The following is a 26,762-nucleotide window of genomic DNA, read 5'->3' as shown; positions in this document are numbered from 1 at the left end:
CTGTGTGTATATACAGGTCACGGTGTAGTAGTGTATATACAGGATCTGGGCTGTGTGTATATACAGGTCACGGTGTAGTAGTGTATATACCGGATCTGGGCTGTGTGTATATACAGGTCACGGTGTAGTAGTGTATATACCGGATCTGGGCTGTGTGTATATACAGGTCACGGTGTAGTAGTGTATGAACCGGATCTGTGCTGTGTGTATAGACAGGTCACGGTGTAGTAGTGTATATACCGGATCTGTGCTGTGTGTATAGACAGGTCACAGTGTAGTAGAGTATATACCGGATCTGGGCTGTGTGTATATACAGGTCACGGTGTAGTAGTGTATATACCGGATCTGGGCTGTGTGTATATACAGGTCGCGGTGTAGTAGTGTATATACCGGATCTGGGCTGTGTGTGTATATACAGGTCACGGTGTAGTAGTGTATATACTGGATCTGGGCTGTGTGTATATACAGGTCACGGTGTAGTAGAGTATATACCGGATCTGGGCTGTGTGTATATACAGGTCACGGTGTAGTAGTGTATATACAGGAACTGGGCTGTGTGTATATACAGGTTACGGTGTAGTAGTGTATATACCGGATCTGGGCTGTGTGTATATACAGGTCACGGTGTAGTAGTGTATATACAGGATCTGGGCTGTGTGTATATACAGGTCACGGTGTAGTAGTGTATATACCGGATCTGTGCTGTGTGTATATACAGGTCACGGTGTAGTAGTGTATATACCGGATCTGGGCTGTGTGTATATACAGGTCACGGTGTAGTAGTGTATATACCGGATCTGGGCTGTGTGTATATACAGGTCACGGTGTAGTAGTGTATATACCGGATCTGGGCTGTGTGTATATACAGGTCACGGTGTAGTAGTGTATGAACCGGATCTGTGCTGTGTGTATAGACAGGTCACGGTGTAGTAGAGTATATACCGGATCTGGGCTGTGTGTATATACAGATCACGGTGTAGTAGTGTGTATATACCGTATCTGGGCTGTGTGTATATACAGGTCACGTGTAGTAGTGTATATACCGGATCTGGACTGTGTGTATATACAGGTCACGGTGTAGTAGTGTATATACCGGATCTGGGCTGTGTGTATATACAGGTCACGGTGTAGTAGTGTATATACCGGATCTGGGCTGTGTGTATATACAGGTCGCGGTGTAGTAGTGTATATACCGGATCTGGGCTGTGTGTGTATATACAGGTCACGGTGTAGTAGTGTATATACAGGATCTGGGCTGTGTATATACAGGTCACGGTGTAGTAGTGTATATACCGGATCTGGGCTGTGTGTATATACAGGTCGCGGTGTAGCAGTGTATATACCGGATCTGGGCTGTGTGTGTATATACAGGTCACGGTGTAGTAGTGTATATACCGGATCTGGGCTGTGTGTGTATATACAGGTCACGGTGTAGTAGTGTATATACCGGATCTGGGCTGTGTGTATATACAGGTCACGGTGTAGTAGTGTATATACAGGATCTGGGCTGTGTGTATATACAGGTCACGGTGTAGTAGTGTATATACCGGATCTGGGCTGTGTGTATATACAGGTCACGGTGTAGTAGTGTATATACCGGATCTGGGCTGTGTGTATATACAGGTCACGGTGTAGTAGTGTATATACCAGATCTGGGCTGTGTGTGTATATACAGGTCACTGTGTAGTAGTGTATATACAGGATCTGGGCTGTGTGTATATACAGGTCACGGTATAGTAGTGTATATACAGGATCTGGGCTGTGTGTATATACAGGTCACGGTGTAGTAGTGTATATACAGGATCTGGGCTGTGTGTATATACAGGTCACGGTGTAGTAGTGTATATACCGGATCTGGGCTGTGTGTATATACAGGTCACGGTGTAGTAGTGTATATACCGGATCTGGGCTGTGTGTATATACAGGTCACGGTGTAGTAGTGTATATACAGGATCTGGGCTGTGTGTATATACAGGTCACGGTGTAGTAGTGTATATACCGGATCTGGGCTGTGTGTATATACAGGTCACGGTGTAGTAGTGTATATACCGGATCTGGGCTGTGTGTATATACAGGTCACGGTGTAGTAGTGTATGAACCGGATCTGTGCTGTGTGTATAGACAGGTCACGGTGTAGTAGTGTATATACCGGATCTGTGCTGTGTGTATAGACAGGTCACAGTGTAGTAGAGTATATACCGGATCTGGGCTGTGTGTATATACAGGTCACGGTGTAGTAGTGTATATACCGGATCTGGGCTGTGTGTATATACAGGTCGCGGTGTAGTAGTGTATATACCGGATCTGGGCTGTGTGTGTATATACAGGTCACGGTGTAGTAGTGTATATACTGGATCTGGGCTGTGTGTATATACAGGTCACGGTGTAGTAGAGTATATACCGGATCTGGGCTGTGTGTATATACAGGTCACGGTGTAGTAGTGTATATACCGGATCTGGGCTGTGTGTATATACAGGTCACGGTGTAGTAGTGTATATATCGGATCTGGGCTGTGTGTGTATATACAGGTCACGGTGTAGTAGTGTATATACTGGATCTGGGCTGTGTGTATATACAGGTCACGGTGTGGTAGTGTATATACAGGATCTGGGCTGTGTGTATATACAGGTCGCGGTGTAGTAGTGTATATACCGGATCTGGGCTGTGTGTATACACAGGTCACGGTGTAGTAGTGTATATACCGGATCTAGGCTGTGTGTATATACAGGTCACGGTGTAGTAGTGTATATACCGGATCTGGGCTGTGTGTATATACAGGTCACGGTGTAGTAGTGTATATGCTGGATCTGGGCTGTGTGTATATACAAGTCACGGTGTAGTAGTGTATATACCGGATCTGGGCTGTGTGTATATACAGATCAAGGTGTACTAGTGTATATACCGGATCTGGGCTGTGTGTATATACAAGTCACGGTGTAGTAGTGTATATACCGGATCTGGGCTGTGTGTATATACAGGTCACGGTGTCGTAGAGTATATACCGGATCTGGGCTGTGTGTATATACAGGTCACGGTGTAGTAGAGTATATACCGGATCTGGGCTGTATATACAGGTCACGGTGTAGTAGTGTATATACAGGTTCTGGGCTGTGTGTATATACAGGTCACGGTGTAGTAGTGTATATACTGGATCTGGGCTGTGTGTATATACAGGTCACGGTGTAGTAGTGTATATACAGGATCTGGGCTGTGTGTATATACAGGTCACGGTGTAGTAGAGTATATACCGGATCTGGGCTGTGTGTATATACAGGTCACGGTGTAGTAGTGTGTATATACCGTATCTGGGCTGTGTGTATATACAGGTCACGGTGTAGTAGTGTATATACCGGATCTGGACTGTGTGTATATACAGGTCACGGTGTAGTAGTGTATATACCGGATCTGGGCTGTGTGTATATACAGGTCACGATGTAGTAGTGTGTATATACCGTATCTGGGCTGTGTGTATATACAGGTCACGGTGTAGTAGTGTATATACCGGATCTGGGCTGTGTGTGTATATACAGGTCACGGTCTAGTAGTGTATATACCGTATCTGGGCTGTGTGTATATACAGGTCACGGTGTAGTAGTGTATATACCGGATCTGGGCTGTGTGTGTATATACAGGTCACGGTCTAGTAGTGTATATACCGGATCTGGGCTGTGTGTATATACAGGTCACGGTGTAGTAGTGTATATACCGGATCTGGGCTGTGTGTATATACAGGTCACGGTGTAGTAGTGTGTATATACCGGATCTGGGCTGTGTGTATATACAGGTCACGGTGTAGTAGTGTATGAACCGGATCTGTGCTGTGTGTATAGACAGGTCACGGTGTAGTAGAGTATATACCGGATCTGGGCTGTGTGTATATACAGGTCACGGTGTAGTAGTGTGTATATATCGTATCTGGGCTGTGTGTATATACAGGTCACGGTGTAGTAGTGTATATACCGGATCTGGACTGTGTGTATATACAGGTCACGGTGTAGTAGTGTATATACCGGATCTGGGCTGTGTGTATATACAGGTCACGGTGTAGTAGTGTATATACCGGATCTGGGCTGTGTGTATATACAGGTCGCGGTGTAGTAGTGTATATACCGGATCTGGGCTGTGTGTGTATATACAGGTCACGGTGTAGTAGTGTTTATACAGGATCTGGGCTGTGTATATACAGGTCACGGTGTAGTAGTGTATATACCGGATCTGGGCTGTGTGTATATACAGGTCGCGGTGTAGTAGTGTATATACTGGATCTGGGCTGTGTGTGTATATACAGGTCACGGTGTAGTAATGTATATACCGGATCTGGGCTGTGTGTGTATATACAGGTCACGGTGTAGTAGTGTATATACCGGATCTGGGCTGTGTGTATATACAGGTCACGGTGTAGTAGTGTATATACAGGATCTGGGCTGTGTGTATATACAGGTCACGGTGTAGTAGTGTATATACCGGATCTGGGCTGTGTGTATATACAGGTCACGGTGTAGTAGTGTATATACCGGATCTGGGCTGTGTGTATATACATGTCACGGTGTAGTAGTGTATATACCGGATCTGGGCTGTGTGTATATACAGGTCACGGTGTAGTAGTGTATATACCAGATCTGGGCTGTGTGTGTATATACAGGTCACTGTGTAGTAGTGTATATACAGGATCTGGGCTGTGTGTATATACAGGTCACGGTATATTAGTGTATATACAGGATCTGGGCTTTGTGTATATACAGGTCACGGTGTAGTAGTGTATATACAGGATCTGGGCTGTGTGTATATACAGGTCACGGTGTAGTAGTGTATATACCGGATCTGGGCTGTGTGTATATACAGGTCACGGTGTAGTAGTGTATATACCGGATCTGGGCTGTGTGTATATACAGGTCACGGTGTAGTAGTGTATATACAGGATCTGGGCTGTGTGTATATACAGGTCACGGTGTAGTAGTGTATATACCGGATCTGGGCTGTGTGTATATACAGGTCACGGTGTAGTAGTGTATATACCGGATCTGGGCTGTGTGTATATACAGGTCACGGTGTAGTAGTGTATATACTGGATCTGGGCTGTGTGTGTATATACAGGTCACGGTGTAGTAATGTATATACCGGATCTGGGCTGTGTGTGTATATACAGGTCACGGTGTAGTAATGTATATACCGGATCTGGGCTGTGTGTGTATATACAGGTCACGGTGTAGTAGTGTATATACCGGATCTGGGCTGTGTGTATATACAGGTCGCGGTGTAGTAGTGTATATACTGGATCTGGGCTGTGTGTGTATATACAGGTCACGGTGTAGTAATGTATATACCGGATCTGGGCTGTGTGTGTATATACAGGTCACGGTGTAGTAGTGTATATACCGGATCTGGGCTGTGTGTATATACAGGTCACGGTGTAGTAGTGTATGAACCGGATCTGTGCTGTGTGTATAGACAGGTCACGGTGTAGTAGTGTATATACCGGATCTGTGCTGTGTGTATAGACAGGTCACAGTGTAGTAGAGTATATGCCGGATCTGGGCTGTGTGTATATACAGGTCACAGTGTAGTAGTGTATATACTGGATCTGGGCTGTGTGTATATACAGGTCACGGTGTGGTAGTGTATATACAGGATCTGGGCTGTGTGTATATACAGGTCGCGGTGTAGTAGTGTATATACCGGATCTGGGCTGTGTGTATACACAGGTCACGGTGTAGTAGTGTATATACCGGATCTGGGCTGTGTGTATATACAGGTCGCGGTGTAGTAGTGTATATACCGGATCTGGGCTGTGTGTGTATATACAGGTCACGGTGTAGTAGTGTATATACTGGATCTGGGCTGTGTGTATATACAGGTCACGGTGTAGTAGAGTATATACCGGATCTGGGCTGTGTGTATATACAGGTCACGGTGTAGTAGTGTATATACCGGATCTGGGCTGTGTGTATATACAGGTCACGGTGTAGTAGTGTATATATCGGATCTGGGCTGTGTGTGTATATACAGGTCACGGTGTAGTAGTGTATATACTGGATCTGGGCTGTGTGTATATACAGGTCACGGTGTGGTAGTGTATATACAGGATCTGGGCTGTGTGTATATACAGGTCGCGGTGTAGTAGTGTATATACCGGATCTGGGCTGTGTGTATACACAGGTCACGGTGTAGTAGTGTATATACCGGATCTAGGCTGTGTGTATATACAGGTCACGGTGTAGTAGTGTATATACCGGATCTGGGCTGTGTGTATATACAGGTCACGGTGTAGTAGTGTATATGCTGGATCTGGGCTGTGTGTATATACAAGTCACGGTGTAGTAGTGTATATACCGGATCTGGGCTGTGTGTATATACAGATCAAGGTGTACTAGTGTATATACCGGATCTGGGCTGTGTGTATATACAAGTCACGGTGTAGTAGTGTATATACCGGATCTGGGCTGTGTGTATATACAGGTCACGGTGTCGTAGAGTATATACCGGATCTGGGCTGTGTGTATATACAGGTCACGGTGTAGTAGAGTATATACCGGATCTGGGCTGTATATACAGGTCACGGTGTAGTAGTGTATATACAGGTTCTGGGCTGTGTGTATATACAGGTCACGGTGTAGTAGTGTATATACTGGATCTGGGCTGTGTGTATATACAGGTCACGGTGTAGTAGTGTATATACAGGATCTGGGCTGTGTGTATATACAGGTCACGGTGTAGTAGAGTATATACCGGATCTGGGCTGTGTGTATATACAGGTCACGGTGTAGTAGTGTGTATATACCGTATCTGGGCTGTGTGTATATACAGGTCACGGTGTAGTAGTGTATATACCGGATCTGGACTGTGTGTATATACAGGTCACGGTGTAGTAGTGTATATACCGGATCTGGGCTGTGTGTATATACAGGTCACGGTGTAGTAGTGTGTATATACCGTATCTGGGCTGTGTGTATATACAGGTCACGGTGTAGTAGTGTATATACCGGATCTGGGCTGTGTGTGTATATACAGGTCACGGTCTAGTAGTGTATATACCGGATCTGGGCTGTGTGTATATACAGGTCACGGTGTAGTAGTGTATATACCGGATCTGGGCTGTGTGTATATACAGGTCACGGTGTAGTAGTGTGTATATACCGGATCTGGGCTGTGTGTATATACAGGTCACGGTGTAGTAGTGTATGAACCGGATCTGTGCTGTGTGTATAGACAGGTCACGGTGTAGTAGAGTATATACCGGATCTGGGCTGTGTGTATATACAGGTCACGGTGTAGTAGTGTGTATATATCGTATCTGGGCTGTGTGTATATACAGGTCACGGTGTAGTAGTGTATATACCGGATCTGGACTGTGTGTATATACAGGTCACGGTGTAGTAGTGTATATACCGGATCTGGGCTGTGTGTATATACAGGTCACGGTGTAGTAGTGTATATACCGGATCTGGGCTGTGTGTATATACAGGTCGCGGTGTAGTAGTGTATATACCGGATCTGGGCTGTGTGTGTATATACAGGTCACGGTGTAGTAGTGTTTATACAGGATCTGGGCTGTGTATATACAGGTCACGGTGTAGTAGTGTATATACCGGATCTGGGCTGTGTGTATATACAGGTCGCGGTGTAGTAGTGTATATACTGGATCTGGGCTGTGTGTGTATATACAGGTCACGGTGTAGTAATGTATATACCGGATCTGGGCTGTGTGTGTATATACAGGTCACGGTGTAGTAGTGTATATACCGGATCTGGGCTGTGTGTATATACAGGTCACGGTGTAGTAGTGTATATACAGGATCTGGGCTGTGTGTATATACAGGTCACGGTGTAGTAGTGTATATACCGGATCTGGGCTGTGTGTATATACAGGTCACGGTGTAGTAGTGTATATACCGGATCTGGGCTGTGTGTATATACATGTCACGGTGTAGTAGTGTATATACCGGATCTGGGCTGTGTGTATATACAGGTCACGGTGTAGTAGTGTATATACCAGATCTGGGCTGTGTGTGTATATACAGGTCACTGTGTAGTAGTGTATATACAGGATCTGGGCTGTGTGTATATACAGGTCACGGTATATTAGTGTATATACAGGATCTGGGCTGTGTGTATATACAGGTCACGGTGTAGTAGTGTATATACAGGATCTGGGCTGTGTGTATATACAGGTCACGGTGTAGTAGTGTATATACCGGATCTGGGCTGTGTGTATATACAGGTCACGGTGTAGTAGTGTATATACCGGATCTGGGCTGTGTGTATATACAGGTCACGGTGTAGTAGTGTATATACAGGATCTGGGCTGTGTGTATATACAGGTCACGGTGTAGTAGTGTATATACCGGATCTGGGCTGTGTGTATATACAGGTCACGGTGTAGTAGTGTATATACCGGATCTGGGCTGTGTGTATATACAGGTCACGGTGTAGTAGTGTATGAACCGGATCTGTGCTGTGTGTATAGACAGGTCACGGTGTAGTAGTGTATATACCGGATCTGTGCTGTGTGTATAGACAGGTCACAGTGTAGTAGAGTATATGCCGGATCTGGGCTGTGTGTATATACAGGTCATGGTGTAGTAGTGTATATACTGGATCTGGGCTGTGTGTATATACAGGTCACGGTGTGGTAGTGTATATACAGGATCTGGGCTGTGTGTATATACAGGTCGCGGTGTAGTAGTGTATATACCGGATCTGGGCTGTGTGTATACACAGGTCACGGTGTAGTAGTGTATATACCGGATCTGGGCTGTGTGTATATACAGGTCACGGTGTAGTAGTGTATATACCGGATCTGGGCTGTGTGTATATACAGGTCACGGTGTAGTAGTGTATATACTGGATCTGGGCTGTGTGTATATACAAGTCACGGTGTAGTAGTGTATATACCGGATCTGGGCTGTGTGTATATACAGATCAAGGTGTAGTAGTGTATATACCGGATCTGGGCTGTGTGTATATACAAGTCACGGTGTAGTAGAGTATATACCGGATCTGGGCTGTATATACAGGTCACGGTGTAGTAGTGTATATACCGGATCTGGACTGTGTGTATATACAGGTCACGGTGTAGTAGTGTATATACCGGAACTGGGCTGTGTGTATATACAGGTCACGGTGTAGTAGTGTGTATATACCGTATCTGGGCTGTGTGTATATACAGGTCACGGTGTAGTAGTGTATATACCGGATCTGGGCTGTGTGTGTATATACAGGTCACGGTCTAGTAGTGTATATACCGGATCTGGGCTGTGTGTATATACAGGTCACGGTGTAGTAGTGTATATACCGGATCTGGGCTGTGTGTATATACAGGTCACGGTGTAGTAGTGTGTATATACCGGATCTGGGCTGTGTGTATACACAGGTCACGGTGTAGTAGTGTATATACAGGATCTGGGCTGTGTATATACAGGTCACGGTGTAGTAGTGTATATACCGGATCTGGGCTGTGTGTATATACAGGTCACAGTGTAGTAGGGTATATACCGGATCTGGGCTGTATATACAGGTCACGGTGTAGTAGTGTATGTACAGGTTCTGGGCTGTGTGTATATACAGGTCACGGTGTAGTAGTGTATATACTGGATCTTGGCTGTGTGTATATACAGGTCACGGTGTAGTAGTGTATATACAGGATCTGGGCTGTGTGTATATACAGGTCACGGTGTAGTAGAGTATATACCGGATCTGGGCTGTGTGTATATACAGGTCACGGTGTAGTAGTGTGTATATACCGTATCTGGGCTGTGTGTATATACAGGTCACGGTGTAGTAGTGTATATACCGGATCTGGACTGTGTGTATATACAGGTCACGGTGTAGTAGTGTATATACCGGATCTGGGCTGTGTGTATATACAGGTCACGGTGTAGTAGTGTGTATATACCGTATCTGGGCTGTGTGTATATACAGGTCACGGTGTAGTAGTGTATATACCGGATCTGGGCTGTGTGTGTATATACAGGTCACGGTCTAGTAGTGTATATACCGGATCTGGGCTGTGTGTATATACAGGTCACGGTGTAGTAGTGTATATACCGGATCTGGGCTGTGTGTATATACAGGTCACGGTGTGGTAGTGTGTATATACCGGATCTGGGCTGTGTGTATACACAGGTCTTGGTGTAGTAGTGTATATACAGGATCTGGGCTGTGTGTATACACAGGTCACGGTGTAGTAGTGTCTATACTGGATCTGGGCTGTGTGTATATACAGGTCACGGTGTAGTAGTGTATATACCGGATCTGGGCTGTGTGTATATACAGGTCACAGTGTAGTAGAGTATATACCGGATCTGGGCTGTATATACAGGTCACGGTGTAGTAGTGTATGTACAGGTTCTGGGCTGTGTGTATATACAGGTCACGGTGTAGTAGTGTATATACTGGATCTGGGCTGTGTGTATATACAGGTCACGGTGTAGTAGTGTATATACAGGATCTGGGCTGTGTGTATATACAGGTCACGGTGTAGTAGAGTATATACCGGATCTGGGCTGTGTGTATATACAGGTCACGGTGTAGTAGTGTGTATATACCGTATCTGGGCTGTGTGTATATACAGGTCACGGTGTAGTAGTGTATATACCGGATCTGGACTGTGTGTATATACAGGTCACGGTGTAGTAGTGTATATACCGGATCTGGGCTGTGTGTATATACAGGTCACGGTGTAGTAGTGTGTATATACCGTATCTGGGCTGTGTGTATATACAGGTCACGGTGTAGTAGTGTATATACCGGATCTGGGCTGTGTGTGTATATACAGGTCACGGTCTAGTAGTGTATATACCGGATCTGGGCTGTGTGTATATACAGGTCACGGTGTAGTAGTGTATATACCGGATCTGGGCTGTGTGTATATACAGGTCACGGTGTGGGAGTGTGTATATACCGGATCTGGGCTGTGTGTATACACAGGTCTTGGTGTAGTAGTGTATATACAGGATCTGGGCTGTGTGTATACACAGGTCACGGTGTAGTAGTGTCTATACTGGATCTGGGCTGTGTGTATATACAGGTCACGGTGTAGTAGTGTATATACCGGATCTGGGCTGTGTGTATACACAAGTCACGGTGTAGTAGTGTATATACCGGATCTGGGCTGTGTGTATATACAGGTCACGGTGTAGTAGTGTATATACCGGATCTGGGCTGTGTGTATATACAGGTCACGGTGTAGTAGTGTGTATATACCGTATCTGGGCTGTGTGTATATACAGGTCACGGTGTAGTAGTGTATATACCGGATCTGGGCTGTGTGTATATACAGGTCACGGTGTAGTAGTGTGTATACAGGATCTGGGCTGTGTGTGTATATACAGGTCACGGTGTAGTAGTGTATATACCGGATCTGGGCTGTGTGTGTGTATACAGGTCACGGTGTAGTAGTGTATATACTGGATCTGGGCTGTGTGTATATACAGGTCACGGTGTGGTAGTGTATATACCGGATCTGGGCTGTGTGTATATACAGGTCACGGTGTAGTAGTGTATATACCGGATCTGGGCTGTGTGTGTATATACAGGTCACGGTGTAGTATTGTATATACCGGATCTGGGCTGTGTGTATATACAGGTCACGGTGTAGTAGTGTATATACCGGATCTGGGCTGTGTGTATATACAGGTCACGGTGTAGTAGTGTATATACTGGATCTGGGCTGTGTGTATATACAAGTCACGGTGTAGTAGTGTATATACCGGATCTGGGCTGTGTGTATATACAGATCAAGGTGTAGTAGTGTATATACCGGATCTGGGCTGTGTGTATATACAAGTCACGGTGTAGTAGTGTATATACCGGATCTGGGCTGTGTGTATATACAGGTCACGGTGTCGTAGAGTATATACCGGATCTGGGCTGTGTGTATATACAGGTCACGGTGTAGTAGAGTATATACCGGATCTGGGCTGTATATACAGGTCACGGTGTAGTAGTGTATATACAGGTTCTGGGCTGTGTGTATATACAGGTCACGGTGTAGTAGTGTATATACTGGATCTGGGCTGTGTGTATATACAGGTCACGGTGTAGTAGTGTATATACAGGATCTGGGCTGTGTGTATATACAGGTCACGGTGTAGTAGAGTATATACCGGATCTGGTCTGTGTGTATATACAGGTCACGGTGTAGTAGTGTGTATATACTGTATCTGGGCTGTGTGTATATACAGGTCACGGTGTAGTAGTGTATATACCGGATCTGGACTGTGTGTATATACAGGTCACGGTGTAGTAGTGTATATACCGGATCTGGGCTGTGTGTATATACAGGTCACGGTGTAGTAGTGTGTATATACCGTATCTGGGCTGTGTGTATATACAGGTCACGGTGTAGTAGTGTATATACCGGATCTGGGCTGTGTGTGTATATACAGGTCACGGTCTAGTAGTGTATATACCGGATCTGGGCTGTGTGTATATACAGGTCACGGTGTAGTAGTGTATATACCGGATCTGGGCTGTGTGTGTATATACAGGTCACGGTGTAGTAGTGTGTATATACCGGATCTGGGCTGTGTGTATACACAGGTCACGGTGTAGTAGTGTATATACCGGATCTGGGCTGTGTGTATATACAGGTCACGGTGTAGTAGTGTATATACCGGATCTGGGCTGTGTGTATATACAGGTCACGGTGTAGTAGTGTATATACCGGATCTGGGCTGTGTGTATACACAGGTCACGGTGTAGTAGTGTATATACCGGATCTGGGCTGTGTGTATATACAGGTCACGGTTTAGTAGTGTATATACCGGATCTGGGCTGTGTGTATATACAGGTCACGGTGTAGTAGTGTGTATATACCGTATCTGGGCTGTCTGTATATACAGGTCACGGTGTAGTAGTGTATATACCGGATCTGGGCTATGTGTATATACAGGTCACGGTGTAGTAGTGTGTATATACCGTATCTGGGCTGTGTGTATACACAGGTTACGGTGTAGTAGTGTCTATACTGGAGTAAGGCTGTGTATGTGTGTGTATTTATGTAATATATAATGCCTCTGTCCCGTATATTCCGTATATTCTGGCACTGTACCTGCTGCCTGGTCCGGTCTCTGTTGCGATCACACGTCGTCGGCTTTTCGCTGTTTCCTTTACTCATCTGCAGTTCTCTGCAATCTTTCCCTTGGGAGTGAGCAGGGGGTAGAGAGGGGAGGGTGATCAGGTGGAAGGTGTGAGTGACAGGTGGAGAGAGGTAAGGGATTGGGACCTTTCATGCAAGAACAAAAACTCCTGTATTCTAAAGACCTAAAAGTATTTAACTAAAAAAAGACTTCAGGGCACAGAAAGCAAAGCACAAATCTCTTTATTACATGTCTGGAAAACTGTAAAAAAACCATCCTCAGTTGATTACAGAAAGATAAAAACTAGTGATGAGCGAGCGTGTTCGGTACTCGCCCAAGCATCTCGCTGCTCGACAAGCTCGGCAAGTAATTTCGGGAGGCTCTGGCGGGAGCTCAGGTCCCCCGTCCTGCATGTTTGGCGCTCTTTAGAGAGCCAATGAACATGCAGGGATTGCCTGCCACAGACACTAATGCCGTAGCCATGTTGGTTGTGGCATTACAGTGATTGGCTGGCCCCATATCATCATCAGGTCTATATAGGACCCAGTGACCCTATGCTCATCACAGTCTAACCCGGAAGCAGGCAGAGTAGGGAGAACTGCTGCTGTGTGAGGGACAGAATTGGCGGTGTAATAGTTCGATATAGGTATTCCACACCAGGATACATATCCATCTGAACTAACAGTCCTTCTGAGGACTAATCCAGCTGCATATATTACTGGTGATAGCAGGAGTTAGGCAGGGTTTGTGGCAGTGTATACAGCACAATAGGGTCCATTGCATGTTCTGGCTACTGCTGCTGTTACAAATATCCATAGCCCTACATATCCGGGGTAATTTTTTCTTTTTGCTCTTAATCCTGATTATTTGCTTAAAAAGCAATCCAGAGTACACCTTTTTACTGCTCCATTTGCTTGTTAGCAGAATACAGCCAGATTTATTTGATTATATTCACATTACTGTATTGTGGAAGCAGAGAAACTTTTCCATGATGAGACATGATCCCACTGCCGTAATAATAGACATTTTGTGGAGCGTGCCAAATATTACACTCCATTTTAAAGTATGGCAGTTGTGTGTTCGAACCTATTCACAGTTGGTCGCTGACAAATAGCATATCTGTGAAAAGAGTTTTAGAGTATCACGCCAGTTTTACGGACTGACAATAAAACAAAAACCAAGCTAAAATGGATTTTCCTGGAAAAAATGTTAAGGAACATTCTTTGCTGGGTAATGACTTGTATATAAGGACAAAGAAATAATAATAAAAAAAAAGTTATGGACTGTGGAAGAGATTTACGCAACCAGAATGAACACTCATTCTTGAGCTGATGATACCACCTAGCACCTGTCCCTATTGTAAATGCATCAAACAGCGTTATCGATAAGGAATAGAATAGATTTTCTTTTTTTTGGCAGAACCAGCAGCACCCAGTATAAGGCGATAATACCTGGCTGGATCGATGTAATACGCTATCTATACTGCGATACCTCACCCGTAAACGAATTTCAGATAAGACAGTTAATATTTTTGAATATAGAATCTATTTGAATTGTCCTTCCTATTATTAAAGAGTGGGTCTCCTATACTGTTGTTCAGTATATGCAGCAATTAGTAGGGCTGGCAAAAATTAGGACGCACTCCAATACGCATTGGAAGAGACGTAAAAAAAACAACCAAAAAATATTTAAAAACGCAGCAGGATCTTAAGTATAAAAACCAGACTCGCAAGTGTAACCCCAATGTAATCACATTGTACAGCTCCAGCATCTCCTCCTCTTCTGCCTCCATCTCCGAAATGACCACATCAGTCATAAGCTGGAAGCACTACAGCACTGCCTCGGCCAAGCGGCAACAGGCTGTGTTGAAGATAATATGCTTAATTCTTAGGTGAAAAACCGCACACTACTGCAGAGTTGTTGAAAGCTGTAACACAGCAGGCAGATTTGTGGCTCTCACCACTGAACATACAGCCAGGCATGGTCGTGTGTGACAATGGGCGGAACCTGGTGGCGGAGAAATGACAACTGGAGTAGATACGGTTTCCCTGTATGCCAGTCCTTTCATCCGACCTAAAGAATATGGCTATGGTGAAATAAAACTCTCTCCGAGAAGCAGCCCTGGCTGAGAAATGTCTGTGTGAAGGTTCCCGAGCACACTATATGGCTGCTTTTTTACTGTGGATTGGACGTGCTTATGCACGTTATGTCTCAAAATGCATTGCAGAGCAGGCCATTGCCCAACTCTGTAGTCATGAAATTCAAGGCGTAAAGAAAGATGTTTGTGTGTCGAAGCACCACCGAGAAGTGTGAGCTGATGTTGGATGGACTACCATTGCTTGCGCAACAAGTTGCATTAGATGACTTCCTGGGAGAAATGACAGCCAGAGTAGATATGGTTTCCCTCTATGCCAGTCCTCTCACCGAGCTAAAGAATATGGCTGTGGTGAAATATAACTCTCACCGAGAAGCAGTGTCAGACTGAAGAACATTGGGCCCACCTTTCTCCCCCGCTCAAGAGCCCCATAGCAGCTGCAAGGTTTGTGCTATGAATTCTCCTGAAGGAGATGCCAGGGCCCACCGGAGGAGTCTCCGGTTCTCTGGTGGGCCCGTCCAACCCTGCCGAGAAGTAGCCCTGGCTAAGAAAAGTCTGTGAGAAGGTTCCCGGACACTCTATGGCTGCTTTTTTAATGAGGAGGAAACCCACGCAAACACACGGAGAACATACAAACTACTTGCAGATGTTGTCCTTGGTGGGATTTGAACCCAGGACCCCAGCGCTGCAGGGCTATCCACTGAGCCACTGCGCTGCCCTCTCTGTTCTCCCTCTGATATCTAACAATAACAAACAGGTCATGCTGGCGAAACTTGCATCTACTTCCACTCAGTATCTTCAGCTCCTTTGTGAGAAACTAACATTTGGGCAACTACTCAGTCTACCAAATAAAATTCCTGCGAAGGAAATTGTGGATGGCTTCGCTCCTGGTACTGGGTGCACTGCTAATTACCATGGCGTGCCATAATTCACTGGAAATATTCCAGGCTGGTTGGAGACAAGCTCATTCCCACAGAAAAGTACCAGCAGCAAGCTAAGGAGATGGCGGCCTCTATCATCATAAAGGAGTTAGCTCGTTGTCTAGGAGACCGACCACCGCTGCTGTCTACCTTGTGAACATTGTGTTGAAGCTTGATTGACCCAGGGCCCGCAGTCCTATGCATCAAGACGTGTTCCGTTCCAGGGTCCGACTGGGTCTCGGCTTCCACAATATTAACTCAGTTTGCCATCAGTGAGATGTACCGTCCCTGGTCACAAGCACTTGTCCACGTGTCAGTTATTGCACTGGTGAGGATATGGGTGATTTTCTGGGACCCTGGTGCTCCTCTCAACTAGTCGGGTGCTTTGCTGTCATGTGCCTGAGCATGCTGGTGGTGGTCAGCCTGGTAGTTTGGCTGCCCCTGCTGATACTGGCATGGCAGATGTTGCAAATGGCCTTTTGGGGTTAACTGGACAGTCTTTAAAAAAGAGCCAGACTCTGGAAGACCTAACAATTGGACTGGAAACTTCTCTGGTATTGGTGTTTTGGAGAACAGTTGCCCGCCTTGTGTCTGTGGCCACCCCACTGCTTGTTCCTGCCTGTTGTGGTGCTACACCTCCCTCCCCCTCTTCGCTGCTGTCCTCGCTATCCATGTAACCTTGCCAGGTTGGGTCAGTGACTTTATTGTCCACCACCTTGTCTTACACTTCCGCATGCTGGTCCTCTTCCTTTCTGTCCATTGTGTCTCGTCATCATCCACCTTTTGCGACAGTAATTGCACTTTTCCACCGTCACCTTCGTCTGACCATGGCTGCTGAAATATTTGGGCATCGCTACATGAGATCTCCTATTGCCCCTGTTGAAGCAGACCGAGCGAGAGGCCAGAATCTATAAATGGAAAGATGAACAAAACAGCTCTTCGGAGTGTCCAAGTGTGGGATCAGTTTTCTCAGGGCACTCGGAATGGTGGAAGGAGGAGGATCAGGGTAAGAAATATGCCGAATCCAAGTTAAAAATATCTTCCGGATCCGCACATTCCTCAAACAAGAATTTGCAAAAACACTAGTGCATAGCCTCATCATCTCCCGCTTTGATTACTACAAGCTCCTGCTGTGTGACCTCCCTTCTTAGACACCCCTCCAATCTATCCTAAACTCTGCTGCCCGACTAATCCACCTGTTCCCCTGCTATTCCCTGACCTCTCCTCTGTCAATCCCTTTACTGGCTCCCCATTGCCCAGAGACTCCAGTTAAAAACCCTAACCTTGGCATACAAAGCCATCCCCAACCTATGTCGTCCATACTTACGTGACCTAGTCTCCTGGCACTTACCTGAACGCAACCTCCGATCCTCACAAGATCTCCTTCTCTACTCCCCTCTTGTTTTCTCTTCCCACAATCGCATATAAGATTTCTCTCGTGCATCCCACCTTCTCCGGAAATCTCTACCCCACCATTTCAGACTCTCACCTACTGTTGAAACCTTCAAAAGGCACCTAAAGACCCACCTCTTCCGACAAGCCTACAACCTGCAGTAACCCTCGCTCCACTATACCGCTGCAAGAACAGCTCTATCCTCACCTACTGTATCCTCACCCATCCCCTGTAGATTGTGAGGCATCGCGGGCAGGGTCTTCTCCTCTCCTGTGCTAGTCGCTGTCACATTTTTGTTCAGGATTATTGTAATTGTTTTTGCGATGTATACCCCTTTTTCACATGTAAATCGTCATGGAATAAATGGCGCTAAAGTAATAATAGTTCCAGACTCATGGCTACTGAGACTGGACCGTGTGGAAGACGGTGGTGGTGGTGGTGGCAAACTGACTGGAAGCATTATCTGCTTTCCAACGAACATACCTTTTCACGCTGCTCTGGTTTCAATGGTGGTGTTCCGCGGCCCCCTAGAAATTTGGACAGGAAGGTAGTTCGAAATGAATTGGGTGTTTGTTGTGCTCCCTCAGCAGACAGTTACATATTGCCCACAGCCTCGGTCTCTGCATTCACCATCACCATTACGTCCACTTCCCCGTCTCTTGCCCATTTTAAATGGAGTTTTAATATTTGTCACGTTGCCAAAAATGTCTGTATTATTACCGCAGTAAAATAGGATCACATCTGATGAGATGACCACAGTTTTAGGCAGTGACCTGGGAGTCAGAGATGCTTCCAGGGGTCTTCCCCATGCTCTTCCCATGTCTTTTCAGCACTGTATGGATGTGTCTGATCATGTCTCACACACCACATGGCCAGATAAGGTGGTAAAATGTTAAAATGACATTACCGGTGAATGTATTTTTCACCGTTGAAAGCAATGCAAAAGTGCAAAAACGCATCAAAAACGCTATGTATGAGCATAGCCCAAGGTGTGGAGGAGCATTTTTTAGGGGATTATTTATTTTGCCTTATATGCAAGTCATTACCCTGGAAAGGATTTTCCTTAACATTTTTCCCAGGAAAATCCATTTTGGTTTCATTTTTGTTTTATTGCGTGTCCCTAAAAGTGCCGTAATACTCTGACAACATTGTTCACAGCAATGACGTGGTAGTCTCAGATGCTTCCAGGGGTCTTCCCCATGCTGTTCCCATGTCATTTGAGCACTGTTCCCATCGATTTGGGCAATCTTTAGGCCCTCTGCAGACCTCTGGGGGGAGCCGCCTGAAAAATGCTCGAGTTTCCCATAGACTTTCATTAGTCTCATTGCTCAGGTTAAGCACCCGAGCATTCAAATTTGCTCGACTCGAGCAACAAGCACCCGAGCATTTTAGTGCTCACTCATCACTAATAAGAACCTATAAAAGGGGTTGTCCAGCTGATAAAAAAAATAATTAAAAAAAAATCCAAAACCTCAGACTGGCATAAAATGAGAAAATCGATACTTACCCTGACCGATCTCTCGCAGCTCCAGTACATTGCTTAACCGGTTCTGTTGGTCTGTTTTTGTTGTCCAGGCATAACATATAGGGGATGCCCTCTTAGCCAATCACTAGAGGAGGTTGGTCATCGCTGTCAGTGTCTGGCTAGGGGGCAGAGACAAGCAGGCATCAAGTAAGCATTGAATTTTGTGTTGGATCCTTTGTTGGATAGCCATTACTTTTCTTCCATTTTATAGTCCAAGACCTGTACTGTACATGTGGAAGAAGGGTCATAAAGAACTTCGAGCAATCTTCCAGACATGAAACCCATTTTGCCCTCCTCGTACATTTTATTACTCATAATCCCTCTCGAGAACAATTGATGGCTGTCTATTACTCTAGAAGTTCCACAATAAGAATTTTGCTCTGAAGATCTCTTTCCTGATACCCTTATCATTCACAAATTTTTTTTCCCCAGGGCCTCGTATAGGTATTGCCCATTCAAGCTTCTGACATTTGAGAGTAACTTTGACACCAACTTCTTGAATATCTTCCATAACACTGACTTTTTTATGGAATCTAAAATTTCACTGGCTTTTCCGGCAACTGCTTGGCATTGAGTTTGCAAGTCAAAATATTACTCAGTGATTGAAAAACCTTTCCCATTATCCAGGCTGACTTTTATACAGTTTTAATTGTCAATTGCTGCTGTTGGACACTAAGCATGGGCAGAACATAGAGGAGGAGGAGACAAGCAGGAGGAACTGGATTAAAGGAGCAACCACAGAAAAGTAAGGAATGGTAGAAGGTGGCGCTGGGTGAACTAAGAAGCAACATCCTAAGTTTTGATGTAACACAAAGGCGTAGATCGCCATCTTCTTATATAATCTCCTACTAATATTTATGTATATTCACATTAATGGTTTTGTACTTTTCTCAACTTTGGTCGTTCCATAAATAGGTAATTAAATTATCTACATTTTTTTCAAAACAAGCGTCAGCTGAGAATCAAGACATTTCTGATAAAATGAAATGGAAAAGCCAATATGCGTCCTCTGTACGCAGGTAAAATTAGCAGGTTAATCAGATGCTGTACACCTGGCAGGAATCCCATGGAGTAAAAACCATGGATGCTATCAATCACACTATTAATAAACCATAAACAAGGATGGCTGGAAACAACTTATGATGGAATATCTGGATATCGACATGCGCTGGAGGTCAGCACATCCTGGTGATTTTAGTTTCATGTTTAAGGGAGCAATTGACCATACTAATAACAACCTTCAGCAAAAGAAACGGGGATTGGACTTGTTGGAACAATATGGATCTCGTCTATCGTTTCTCCAAGAATAGGTCCTTCGAGAGGTATCCATTAGCGGTAAAACCACCAGACATTAGATAGTTGTCAGCCAAACAATGGTTTAACCGACAGGTATCTTTCCCAACTCTTTGGGCAGAAATCCTTGGCTCAATCAATCCGCTGCTGACTTCTTCTGGTGGTGGCATTTCTTCCAGAGAACAAATGGGTCAACCATTCTAAATTCAATTTACCGGATCTTTGTTTCCCCCAAAATTAACTATTATAGACAGTCTGGGATGACTTTAGTCTAATACAGTATGTATGGGGGTCTTTACTCTCCCCGCATTCAAAGAAATAACATAGCATGGATACCAGTTGATGAGAAACTTGCCTAATTGCCTACAGCCATGGAAGACCTCTATAGAGACGCTCAGAGATTTCGTTGCATGGTTGCACAGTCTATTGTACTTGTAGCTATTCTGTTATTGGTTATCTAGACAGTCAAAGTGACACCTGGCAAGTACAATGTCTGGTTTAGACGACCATTTTCCATATTTCCTATAATGGGGATTCTAAGTTGGCTTATTTGGGACCTTCTTCAATTATCTGAGGTGGAGCAGAACTGTAGAGTGTCTCTTTCCAGTGAGGACACAACAAGTTCATTCATTATGCTGAAAACCTATTGATTTCAGTGGGTATCATGTAATTCTTTATTTCACCTATGGTGGTGCTGTGGTGGAATAAAAAATTTGCTACCAGGTTCCCTTATTGATTTCAGCTAATCACTGGTGGTCTCAACAATGTAACCTGTAGGAAAAGGTTAATTTTAATGGGATCTATTTGTAAATACTTTCCATTCTGCATTATCAAGGGAAACCTTAGGAGGGCATAGGTAAAGAAATGTTTTCCAAAGTGCACAGCCCCTTTAAGGCACTAGTAGAAATTGTACCGCCAAGTCAACGTATCGGGTCACCAGAGTGGGTAGAACTCCCAAAAATGAATTTTTCCTTATGTGTTGTATAAAACAATTAAGCCATGGTTAACTTCCCTTTTAATTTTACAGTAGATGGATAGAATTATAAAAATCTCACCATCATCAGGACCACCATATTTTGTTGCATACCAAATGCTTTTCTTGTACAATATTCATACATTTTCTTTACATTATTTACTTAGACATAAAACACCTTTTTCAAGAGTGCTAGGGTCAGTATTGGGCCCTCTTTTTTTTAATATATTAATTACTTTGTAATGGACATACAAGGCAGAATTTCAGTATTTGCAGATGATGATAAACTTTGGAAGGTATGATATGCATCCAACTGGCTGTGGAGCTCAGTATTGTTTTGGGGTTACAGGTTTGTGTGGTGGCCCACTTTTTATCTTTTTCCTCCAGGAAGATTGCATTTGTCCTAATACAGAAGGATTTATGTAAGCTGGAGGCTTGGGCTGAGAAATGGTAATTGAAGATTAATGTACATAAATGTAAGTCATGCACTTGGGCCGAGTATAGATGCTCATGACAAGTTTTGCCTCTCTAAAAGTAATTATGCAGCAACACTTAGAATACTGGGTGCAATTTTTGGTTCCAGTGTATAAGAAGGACAAAGCTGAGCTAGAGCGGATGCAGAGATGAGCGACCAAGGTAATTTAGGGAATGGGCTGCAGTACCAAGACAAGTTATCAAACTTGGGGTTATTCAGTTTACAGTGTACAAATAAGAGGGGACAGTACAGAGATCTGTATAATAATCATTTTACACCTAGACCTGCGACAGTGACTAGGGGGCATCCTTTATTTCTAGAGGAAAGAAGATTTAATCATATTCACAGATGCAGATTCTTAACTGTAAGAGATTCTGTATTTTTTTTATTTTAAGAGCAGTGAGACTTTTGATTCTTTACAGTAAGAGCAGTGAGTCTAAGGATTCTTTACTGTAAAAGCAGTGAGAGTATGGAACTCTCTGCCACATGATGTTGTAATGGTTGATTCACTAAAAAAATTAAATGAGGGCCTTGAAAAATATAACATTACAGGTTATGGGCACTAGATTCTGTGATGGGACGTTGTTCCAGGGAACTAGTCTGATTGTCGTATGTGGAATTGGGAAGGGATTTTTTTTCCCTCTAATATGGAGCAATTCGCATCTCTGGTTATAGGTTGAACACTGCCTCCTATTTAAACCTAAAAACTATAAAAACACTGCCAAAATGTTTTAAAAAAACAGGCTTACCATAAACAAGATAGGCCGTTTTCTAACAATACATTAACTTTTATTTGCCAACCATTATAAAACCAGATTCTTGATACTTATAAGATCCAATCAAAGCTTAGAGATGGTTCATCTTTATTTTATTTAATTTTTCTTAATTCACAACACTTGTAATGAACAGATTGAATTTGATGGTCTACTGGAGAAAAATGTCTCAATGAGTTAACCTTAATAGATATATTACCTCTCGAATGATTACTAGTGTGCTCCAGGATATCTTTTATATGCTGGCTGACCACTTTGGTTGACGGTGGTTTGCATTCTTTGTTGACCAGAAACCATTGCTCGGGTGTTAAGTTGGGGTCTTACGAGGATGATGTAGACTTTTGGTGTGAAGATGCAGAAGAGTAGGCCAGTGCTGGAGGATAAAATTGCAAAAATTTCTGTTGCCACTTCCAACTTTCCTTGGGTGCTAAGGTAGGTTGGGACAAAACTGATCCAAACAGTGAGGAATACCAACATGCTAAAAGTTATATGAGTAGCCTCATTAAAAGCTCCAGGAAGCTTTCTGGCCAAGAATGCAACCATAAAACAGATGGTAGACAGAAGTCCAAGGTAACCTAGCATGAACCAAAAGCCGAGACCGTAGTTACATCGGATAACAATTTTTCCCAACAAGTTTTTAGCATCATGTTCTGGAAAGGGCGGGTCCACAGAAAACAAAGAACAACAGAGGATAAACTGGAAAGAAGTACAAAATATGGCAAAGACAATCGGCCATCGTGGTCCCATAGGAACTCTAAGGCAACCACCAGGTTGGTTGGCACGGAAGGCTAGAACAACAATAATAGTCTTTGCTAATAGACAGGAAATACAGAGGGTGAATAAGACACCAAAGGCAGCTTGTCGAATAAGACAGCTCTGTTTTCCTGGTGGAGCAAGAAGAAGAAGGGGGCAGAGAAAAGATAACGTGAGGGCAACAAGAAGGATGAAACTAAGAGTGCAATTATTGGCCCGGACCAAAGGAGTCTCTCTATTCTTGATGAAAAGAAAAAGAACAAGGACTGGCAAAAAGGAGCCCAAGATGGATGTGCCGCCTAGAGATATTCCAAGAGGCTCTGAAAAGGACAGCAATTCCACCTCACGGGGAAGACATTGGTCACGGTAAAAATTTGGCCAATCTTCTTCAAGGCAAGGGAAGCAATCTATAGCATCTGCAAGCAAAACATTAGGGTAAGAATGGTTCACCATCATGGAAAATGAGACATCTACCTCTCTGTAAGATATCGTTTTGTACTTACTGGTTTGGTTAGAAATTTCTCCAACGGCGCATGAAATGCAATCAAAGCAGCAATGGGGTTGGCCAAGACGGGGTGCCTTCCAAAATCCGGGAGGACATTTCTTAGAACATAGGGAAATGGGTATCTAAATGTTGAAATACACATTTTTACAAAAAGTTTCCTTTACTGTCAGGACTTTATTGTGCTGTTGGAATATCTCTTACCAGGTCGAACTGCCCTCCCCATTGAATGGCACTTAGGTTGATGAATAGGTCTTGTCCAAACTGAGCACCACTTTCATAGCTTCCTACTCTTATCCAGTTGGCACCTCCCGACAGTTCTTCTTGCCAGTTTATAATGTCATAAATAGCTGGGGCATTTCCATGAGAGTCAAAATATAAGTCATCCTTAATGTTTCCTTTCAACCTCACTCTACGAAGGTATAAGAAAAGCTGTCGGAACATAACAGAATGTATGGGTAATTATACAGGTAGCTATATTTATATTTTTCACGAATTAGGATGAACTTCCTACACTTACCTGCCAAGGTGTAAAATTATTCATTTGTACACAATAACTTCCAACCATGGACTTTTCTATTTGTCTACAAGCAGCCATATCTTTTAGGGTTTTGACTACCATAATCACTGCCTTATACACATTGTATGTAACTCGGAGGTCCCCAATGTCTGAAAATATCTGTAGAGTAGCAGGGTCTTCTAGTCCTGTACACAAAGACTTTTTTGAAGGTGGTGATGGTGAAGGAACAAGGGGTAAAGTTGAGGAAGGGATGGAGAACATAGAGGCAGCTCTAGTCTGAGACGATGACCCATTACTCATTTCTATCACCCATTGACAACTGAATGCTTCCTCCCAGAATTCCTTGAAAAATGAATGATTGTTATAATGACTTGGATGTAATCCAAAAACAAACTCCTTGAATCCAGGTGCTGCGCCATTACGAAGAACAAGTCCCAGAGTCCCTCTTAAGAATTTGGAGAGTTGGGAAGCCACTAGTCTTGGAGATGTAGACCATGCATCAGAGGTCAACCAGATTATGTCTCTAGTATCCGCATTAAAGGCAAGTGACAACAAAACAGGGTTTAGATAGGCTTCAAGGGAGAAGACGACCACCACATTGGCTGTTGAATGTCTGATTACTGTAGATATCCTTTTCACATCTTTTGGTGAGGATTCTGAAGGAATATTCTCCCAGAATGCTAAGCAAACGCTTAAAACCTCTAGCTCTTCAAGAAAAGTTTGACCCAGTGAAGAGGTACTGGTTTCTTGGGACAAGACACCAACCCAAGACCAGCCAAACTCTTGAAGCAGTCTAGCAATACCTTTTGCCTGTGAAGACAATGTAGGTGCAACACTGAGAGTTGAAGGGTAGAAGAACTTATTACTAAGTTCGGCCGGAGGTGTGAAATAACTGATCTACAAAGAGACAAGGGAAAAATAAGGAAGATTACAATGGTCACATCCATTTTGGTTATTAACATGAACATGTACATGAATCAAAGTTCAAGACACCAGTCTTTGAGCTATTGGTGGCAGATATTAAGACTTAAAATTTACGTGAGACCCCGTTGGTACTATTTTTATTTTTTTTTTCAAACCATTGGATGTCCAAAGTATAGGGCAGCTTATTGGTGTTTCATCATTAGGTGCAACACAATAGCCAAGACTCCTGAAGTTTGGACCATTTTTCGGTCTTATTAATGTCATGCGTTTTATATTGGGTGGACTGATAGAGCCTCCGAACGAATAATCTTGGTGGCAGCAGGAGATGTTCATGTTGTAGTAACCTGACCACTAATATTTTTTGGTGATGATCAGGAGGAACGTTTTCATGACTTGGAGTTTAGTATTGAAGTTTGAGGTCATATGTAATCCTGGAAGGTGCAGGTTTTTTTTTTACAATATTATATGAAGTTACAGTAGTTTTTGACTCCCTACCACCTAAGCTAGTCATTACGGTCAAGTCCTTACCTGTGGGTAATTGTAGAGTCCCAAAATGTTTGCTTCACTCACAACTGCTTCTCCGCCTGCATCCCCCAGCACCGCGGCCAGTCTTGAGGGATGACCTAGGCAATGATAATTGAAGGGCCCTCCAGGACCTCCAGAAAGGAGCCATGATGCTCCTCCGAGTGCTCCTTTTGCCACGCTACATGAGTCCATCACAGCAGCCCCCAATGTCAAATTCGGCAGCACACCAGGCGTTCTGTTGACTTCTTCCACTGCAAAGAGAAAGGCGAGCGTCCAGCGGAAGGAACGAAAGCTGAACCTGATGTGGAATACATATAAGAAGAACTCAATGTAAAGATTTGTATTACAGATATGCAAGACATAAGATATTCGGAGTACAGGAGAGTGGTGCACTTGGACTTGGGGTTCACTAGTTGCCCTCACCGTTGGCAAGGATGAGATGACGGTGGTTTGGTGAAGGTCTCTGATTGTGTCCCTGGGCTCAGATGAAGAGGAAATATTGCACCGAGGAGAACATCTCCCTCCTGGATGTACCCGGCCACTGCCTGTTGGTGTAGAACGCACTCCGATTGTAAGGATACAGGTCGGGAGAGAACCAGATACAGAATTAAAGCCGGGATCCTCATGGTCCTGATATATAATACAAGATTGGTTTGAGAAGTGAGGCAGCAAGTGGTGAACGAAGGTCAATGATCTGTAGAGCTGAGGTGCACAAATTGGAGCCCAGCACTCTCAACGGACGAGCCCAGCGCGTGTGCTGCATTGATGCAAATTACAGACCTTATATATATATATTTGTGATCATAGATTGTCTGATCTCCGATTGTCAGCCCCCAAGGAATGTGGGTACACCAGGGACCGAGCTAAGCACGTAGACATACAATTATCTCCTCGCTCTCATCTCAAAAAAAAAAATAAAAAATGTAACACGTACGGATATATTTCACAGAACTAGAAATACAATTCCTTAAAGGGGATGTTTATCCTTTAACACCATTTTTCTTCTTTTTA

At 44.0% G+C, this 26,762-nt stretch overlaps 2 protein-coding genes across 2 annotated transcripts in view; both read right to left on the bottom strand.

Annotated features, from left to right (window-relative positions):
* Nucleotides 1-26,762, bottom strand: part of LOC141167149 (uncharacterized) — a 1,037,600-nt gene that overhangs the window by 714,767 nt on the left and 296,071 nt on the right. The gene's annotated exons all lie outside the window — the stretch shown is intronic.
* Nucleotides 20,303-26,377, bottom strand: LOC141165673 (extracellular calcium-sensing receptor-like). The gene is made up of 8 exons (XM_073651452.1): nt 26,175-26,377; nt 25,934-26,002; nt 25,755-25,836; nt 24,303-25,199; nt 23,987-24,214; nt 23,784-23,907; nt 22,779-23,696; nt 20,303-20,478 (listed from the first exon to the last, which is right to left on the bottom strand). Exons 1-8 carry the CDS (start codon nt 26,375-26,377, stop codon nt 20,303-20,305), a joined length of 2,697 nt encoding a protein of 898 aa, XP_073507553.1.

Source organism: Phyllobates terribilis, unplaced genomic scaffold (assembly GCF_046119375.1).
Source record: "Phyllobates terribilis strain yellow unplaced genomic scaffold, ASM4611937v1 Scaffold_11__3_contigs__length_659146591, whole genome shotgun sequence".
Taxonomy (NCBI): Eukaryota; Metazoa; Chordata; class Amphibia; order Anura; family Dendrobatidae; genus Phyllobates; species Phyllobates terribilis.
This window is presented reverse-complemented; position numbering and strand designations above follow the sequence as displayed.